We start from the raw sequence: 7,600 nt of genomic DNA, 5'->3' as shown, positions 1-7,600 counted from the left end.
AGCCCAAAACAAATAACCCATTGTATAACTTTGTACTTAAGTATAGACAAACAGAATAATTCTTTCTTTCTTCCAGAGTCTCGGTAAAGGAGTTCGTCGATACCTGTGTGGTAAGTAATATTTAATTTCATCATTTTCTAACATGTACCATTTACAGAAACTTCTTCAGAAAATATTCTAGTATTTTATTTAACAAAACAACAAATGTATGAAACTTTCCTTACCACCGTAGGCTTCTTGAAAAGTGTTACGATTTGTGACTAACTGAACAGACAGCTGTGAATAACCCACCATTAGACGAATGTCTTATCAGACATCTAAACTACATCTGAAATATCATTCATCGATTAGTTTGACTGGCTTCGTACCTGGTGGTTAAGGTACTAATAGTCTTAGTAAAAGGTTCAGAATCCCTCGTCGAACAAGTTCACACTTTCAGAGTCGAACCGTAATAAAGTAACTGTCAATCCCACTATTCGTTGGTAAAGTGTAGCCCAAGAGTAGGTGATGGGTAGTCTGTCTAGTCTATCATAACTTCTAAATTAGGAACACCCAGCGCAGGTAGCCCTCGAATAGCTGTAAAGTTAAATTCAAACAAACAAAACTGACCGACATTTAAAGATATAAATAACTATCAACTGTAACTTGTTTGCCAGTTCAGTAAGTGTGGCTGTTATATCCTATGGAACTCTACTGTAATTTCTTTTCTTTTCGACGAAATACTAAAAACTACAGAGTTTTCCAATAAAATAGCTACTACAACTTTGAACATCTCCTAGTGACTCAGTAGCCAATCCCAGACGCACGACGCTAAAACTTGGGTTTCGATACCCGTGGTGGACAGAGCACATATAGCCAATTGTGTAACTTTGTGCTTAACAACAACCAGAAACAGCAATTTTAAAGAAAATAAATTTTATTATTTGTATTTCAGTTACATGTGTTTGTTATATGTAGATTAATAAGTACTTTTACGTAGGTGTGATTAGGTTTAAATCTAGAGTACAAAAGATATTTGATTGTAATTTATTTTCCTTAGCGAACAAGGAACGCTACGAGTGTATGAAAGTAAAGGCACCAGCCGAGGTAAGTGACTGAATATTTATTGTGTTAGTTGTGGAGGTAATGGTTATAGCTGTAAACGGTTTATAGCGTACAGCTGTAACTGATAAATCATTTGTGGTTGGTTACAATCTTAAGGACGCTTGACTCATAACTTTATGGTCACAGGTTCGAATACCTGTCAAACCAAACATGTTCGCCCTTTCAGCCATGGGAGCGTTATAACGTAACGGTCAATCCTATTCTTCGTTGTTAAAAGAGTATCCCAAGGGTTACCGATGGGTGATGATGACTATATGCCTTACCCCTAGTTTTACACTGCTTAATTAGTGACGGGCTAACGCAGATAGCCTTCGTGCAGCTTTGCGTGAAATTCAAAAACAAACAAGCAAATACAATCTTAATCTTTATGGATAAAATCTGACGGATAAAATATTTCTTTACTGAGTCATTAGACAGGAACGTCTTTCTTAAGCCTTGAACGTTTCTTCGAACCTTGCTGATGAGCCGCGTTGCGTGATTTATTTACTTAGGTATGTATGGGGCTGGACATGACTTAGTGCTTGAACATCCAGATTGCCGCAAAAACGTGCTCCAGCTATAGGTGCGTTATACGAGTGTCTGAATTAGAAGTAGCTATGCACAGAAAGACTTGTGTAACCCTGCTCGACAATTCTGAAACAAGCACTTTTAGGCACACGGTATTAACAATCTGAATTACATCTATGCAGCAAGACAAAACCATGGAACCATTTAAGAATAATAATGATTTAAGGAGCTGTTGGGCGTTCAGTACATTCTGAAAATTCAAAATGAAACCATAATAATAAAAATATATTAAAAAGTAAGCCAAGAACTATGATGAATCGACTTAACTTATCAAAACATTTAAAGTAACACTAAAGTTTTAAAAGCTGTACAGTTTACTTAAGTCCCGTTATTCCGTTTTCAAACCAGTGATGATAAATTCTTTGTTGCGACATCTAGTGAAAACTATATTAATTAAAAAGTGCGAAGGCTAATGTGTGTGTGAAATATAAACTAAACTAGTGCATCATTAAAATATATTGAGGGACGTTTAATTAAAGACAGCTTATTTTTTATTACAAAAATATCTATAATACAATAACCTCTACGCAGACTCTTTAAAATAGACGGTGGTAAATACAAAATAAAAGAGGAAACTCTCAGTTGCCATGTCACTTGAATTCTTTTAGACAGAAATAGAGTAAATTAATTTATGAGTTTGGTTCGAATTTCGCGCAAAGCTACACGAGAGCTATCTGCGCTAGCCATCCCTAATTTAGCAGTGTAAGACTAGAGGGAAAGCATCTAGTCATCACCACCCACCACCAACTCTTGGGCTACTCTTTTTACCAATGAATAGCGAGACTGGCCGTCACATTATAACGCTTCCCACCGCTGAAAGGGCGAGCATGTTGAAGGGGGTGATGGAGGTTGTAACCCGCGACCCTCAAATTATGAGTCGAGTGCCTTAACCACCTGTCCATGCCGAGCCTAATCTATGAGGCCTTGGTTCCACTATTTATTAGCTGTATTTTTATTTGCGTCCAGAAGACCAAGCGTGAAACGCACGTGTACTCAATTCGATTTTGCTCCTCGTCCGGTTCCCCGTCACACCAAATATGCTCGCCCTTTCAGCCGCGGGGACGTATAATATTACGGTCAATCTCATTATTCGTTGGTAGAAGAGTAGCCCAAAAGTTGGCGGTGGGTGGTGACGACTAGCTGCCTTTCTTCTAGTCTTACACTGCTAAGTTAGGGACGGCTAGCGTAGATAGTCCCCATGTAGCTTTGTGCGAAATTCTAAATAAAATGTAATTTTAAAGAAGTGCCCTCTATTGATTGTTTCTGGCATTATCTGTTCATACAAATTACAAAACGAATTTTATAATTATTTTTACTAATCGGAAATAACAATACTTCTTTAGATAACACAAATAATTACAGTAATCGAAACAAAGCCCTGAAATCACAATGTAATTTATAACTCACTAGCTGAAGTAACCATCCGTTAGACGGAAGAAATAAAAACTGGATTGTAACAATAGATGGAAAATTGTGCTTCTATTTTTTCTTAACATTATAAACGTTAAAGTTGCAATAGAAATACATAAAAATATTAAAACTGAAAAGAAAGTCATGTTGTTTCCAAGAATTATATCAATATAAAATTAGATGAGGATCTACTAACCTCCACAAACTTCTTCATGGTATCTTGTGCTGATTTGGTAGTTTTCTGAAATTAGATGAAGTGTCCCTCTTCTCACACACATGTCATAACATTTCTCGTGTCATATTTTATGATTTTGATGGTGTTTGATCAAAACAAATGTGGAAATGTATAAGGACCAGATAGATACACACACATATATACATTGACACTTATTTTATATATTGTTACAGTAGTCAAAGCAAATAAAGTGTAAGTTTTAATATATGACCAGAAAGTGGTAAGTATATCAGTATTAACTGGATAATATCTTATCGAAATACGATACATTGGACACTGAATGAACTGGGAGAAAACTAGAATCATCAACACAGACAAATTCGTGAAGACAAGTAAAATGAAAGGATCATTTTATGTTGACACTATTAAACCTTCATTAAACAGAGATTCCAGATTAGAGGTGAGTAACTTGTGGCTGCCATTGGTTGAATCTTCAGGAAATCTCCCCTCCAATCAAAAACAGTAATAATCAAACCAATCATAACATGCTCTCCACAATCCACCAGGACATTATAAAAGACCGACAACACCTACACACACACTGACCTGAAGACGAAAGGCTGAAGACTTTCGAAACGTCGTCCTCTAAACTTCTGTCTCCACAACAAGCAGTTGCTGCTCATTTTACAAAGTTTCTTCATTAATACTCTGTCTAAACAATCTATCAAAGAATAAGTGCATGATTTGGTTTATTTGTTTGTTACTGTCGGCCGTTTAGATCAGTACTTTGAACACTGAGTTTATGTTTCGCAGAGGAAACAGTTATAAAGTTAGACAATTATATGAAATTTTACGTTGATATGAAATTTAGTTGTGAAGTCAGTCAGTCTTATCAGTGAATGTTGGTTGTTCTAAATAGGTAACTTGAAGTGGAAATGATAAAACGTTGTTGTTATGTTTATGTGGACTGTACGTTTCATTATTCTTTTTATAGATTATTCTGAAAGAACCTCGCTAAGAATAAAAACTATTAAAACAGTATTTAATACAACAAAAAGAGAACTAAACCTCGTGCAGATAACATTTATTTATAGTTGAGCAGTTTAATACTGCCCGCTTCTGACTTCTTCATCATTCATTTCTGTGTGTAATAAAATCATATTTACATGTTACTTCAAATGCACAGTTGTTTCTGACATGGTGACCAATTAAAATATGAAGTTAATAACAATTGCATAAGATAATTGGGAATGTATTTCAGATCATCGGAAAGTCCGCTAATATTTCGTCTTCCTATTCTGCTTGTAAAACTTTCTTCTAACATAACGTTACAACATTGTCGGATAAGACTGCCACCAAAGTCTTGTAACCATTGAGACTCTCAATTAGAATGTTACTCAATGCTTTATTAAGGCTGACAAAATGAATAACAATTAATAATCTGACTTATGTTAAACGCTATGTTAGATGCTTCTTATGGTATATTTACATAGAAATATTTTGGTTTGTCAGGTAGATGTTGATACTGCTTGATAAATTGCATAATTTGATTAAATAGTGGTATGGCTGGATTAGTCCATGAAGTTTCCGTAACTGGATATGAAAAATAGTGGTGTTAACAGATGAAGACGAAATGATTTAGCTCATTTCATATTGCATAGTTAGTTTTGTTTTGAGACTGGAATTCTTTAACGGATGTAGAGGGCAGTAGGTAGAGTTTGATTTTTCCGTTTACTACTTTAGTTACTAGATATTCTATCCTGGCATTGATATCCTTCAATACGTTTTATACTGCTTCTTTAGTCCACTTCATTTACTGATTTTTTCTAACACTCCAAATGGCGTAACAAAGATAGCCATTTGTGTATCTTTGTGTTTAACAACAACAAGCTCTTTTTCAAAGTTGTTTTCATAACCATTCTATAATTCTTCATACTGTTGTTATAATCCTTCAGTAATTCCTTAATATTGTTACAATCCTTCATTAATTCCTTAATATTGTTACAATCCTTCAGTAATTCCTTAATATTGTTATAATCCTTCAGTAACTCCTCAATATTGTTCTTATAATATTAATATTGTTGTTATAATCCTTCAATAACTCCTTAATAATGTTGTTATGAACCTTCAGTAACTTCTTAATAATGTTGTTATAATTCTTCAGTAATTCCTTAATATTGTTGTTATAATCCTTCAGTAATTCATTAATATTGTTCTTATAATCCTTCAGTAACTCATTAATATTATTGTTATAATCCTTCAGTAATTCATTAATATTGTTTTTATAATCCTTCAGTAACTCCTTAATAATGTTTTATAATCCTCCAGTAACTCCTTAATAATGCTGTTATAATTCTTCAGTAATTCCTTAATATTGTTGTTATAATCCTTCAGTAATTCATTAATATTGTTCTTATAATCCTTCAGTAACTCATTAATATTATTGTTATAATCCTTCAGTAATTCATCAATATTGTTGTTATAATCATTCAGTAACTCATTAATATTGTTGTTATAATTCTTCAGTACTTCTTCAATAATGGCCCCGCATGGCCAGGTGGTTAAGGGTGCTCGATTCACCATGTGAGGGTCGTGGGTTCGAATCCTCATCACATGCTCGCCCTTTCACTCGAGGTGGCGTTATAATGTGACAGTCAATCTCACTATTTGTTGGCTTCCTTCACTCTAGTCTCACACTGCTAAATTAGGAATGCCTAGCATAGGTAGCCCTCGTGTAGCTTTGCGCGAAATTCTAAACAAACAAAAACATTATTCAGTGTTATTGTTATAATCCTTCAATACTTCCTCAATATTGTTGTCATAATCCTTTCCCAAATTTCACACAATTATCTATTATTCAACCAAGTGATTTGTCTTACATAATAAATAACACTGCTGTACTTATGACAGCTTCTCATATATATAATTCTTCATGAAAACATAAAGTCACTATTCACAAAACTTGCATATATCAAACTGTGAGTATTGTAATAATAAATCTCCAGTACACCAAAATTTCCATACATGCTGTACAACAGGATATCTGGACATAGTCATCCTTAATTTTCAATTAATTGATTAAAGAAAGGCAACTGGTCAGCAACGTCTACCACCAGTTTTTGGCTACTCTTATGTACCAAACAGTGGGATATGACTGTCACTTTTATTGCGAGTGCACATATCGTGTTTTTAGAAATTAGAAAGATCGCAATTTACAAACCCTTGGGTTCACAACTGGACACGATAGATAACAAGCCATGCTCGGTCCTTAAAGTAAACTAAATCCTGCATTAAAATCACACATGACTACATGAAACCAGTGTGATTGGTAATTTGAACTTCACATCTATGATGTCGTTTAAATAAAATCGCTAAATCATTTCGTAAAATCATGGAATCTTTATAAATGATAGTTGAAGTAATAGTTTTTTCAATTAAAATCAAGAGTTAGCAAATAATGAAAATCAGCAAACGAACCCGACGACATTTTTATTGGCCGTTGCAACGCATAACGTAATGACAGAAACATTTCGTTCTATTGGTCGTAATAGTTTTGAGATTACGACTGTCTTCAGCGTGTGACTTTCAATTATATTAAGCTCACGTCACGAAATTAGAAACAGGCCTGTGTTACAGAAAACAAAATATACTATATTTCGGAGATACAGACTGCTATAACCTCTATCTAATATTTTGTATCGCATGTTTAGGATCTGATAGTAATGGATAACTGTCAGAAGAAAGCTTTTCCTGATGTCCCCACAGAGCAGTTTCTTAGTGTGGTGTGTAGTAACAACGATCCAAGTGTGGTCGACTCGGCTGAGGAGGTAAGGTAGAGCCTTATGTTGTGTTGTCTTCTGTTTGTTTCGTTTCGCAGTTTTTTTTGTATTCGCCGTGGAGAATCTAATCCTGGATTTTACTTAACACTAACCCACCTGCAAACAGTTATATGTCTTATAAATCATTTGCAAACACACATACGTAAGATGCAAAAGATTAGAGAAGTGTAGACTGGGAAATGGTAGCAGGATGTATAGAGATACGTTAATTGATACATCAGCTAACAATAACTTTCAGGAAGTTACAAACTATTATTAGGGCTAAAAGTGGTGGATAATGAGCCTGTTCTGTTGAACAACAGATTTCAGCCCTTGGCTTATGTAGATGAGGAAATATTGGAGGAAGAAAAATAAAAGGGTTAGAGAAGGATGTGAAAGATAGAGAGGTTATAATCATAGTTGTTTCCTTGACAAGACATATACATAGAATAGTCTGTGGGGTAAATAGGGTTAAAAGAATCAGATTATGCTATCCAGGAACACAGATGAAGGGTATAAATGACAG

The 7,600-nt window shown here is 34.5% G+C and overlaps 1 protein-coding gene across 1 annotated transcript in view; it reads left to right on the top strand.

Moving 5' to 3' along the window:
* Positions 1-17: 17 nt before the first annotated feature.
* The window catches only part of LOC143238162 (uncharacterized), a 34,629-nt gene continuing 27,046 nt past the window's right edge, over positions 18-7,600 (top strand). The window contains exons 1-3 of the mRNA XM_076478141.1: positions 18-110; positions 1,040-1,086; positions 6,967-7,083. Coding sequence (XP_076334256.1) covers positions 1,063-1,086; positions 6,967-7,083 — 141 coding nt within the window. The 5' untranslated portion in view covers positions 18-110; positions 1,040-1,062. The remainder of the gene's footprint in view (positions 111-1,039; positions 1,087-6,966; positions 7,084-7,600) is intronic.

This window comes from Tachypleus tridentatus, chromosome 13 (assembly GCF_004210375.1).
Source record: "Tachypleus tridentatus isolate NWPU-2018 chromosome 13, ASM421037v1, whole genome shotgun sequence".
Lineage (NCBI taxonomy): Eukaryota > Metazoa > Arthropoda > Merostomata > Xiphosura > Limulidae > Tachypleus > Tachypleus tridentatus.
Note: the sequence above shows the minus strand (reverse complement) of the source record. Positions and strands in the feature narration are given on the sequence as shown.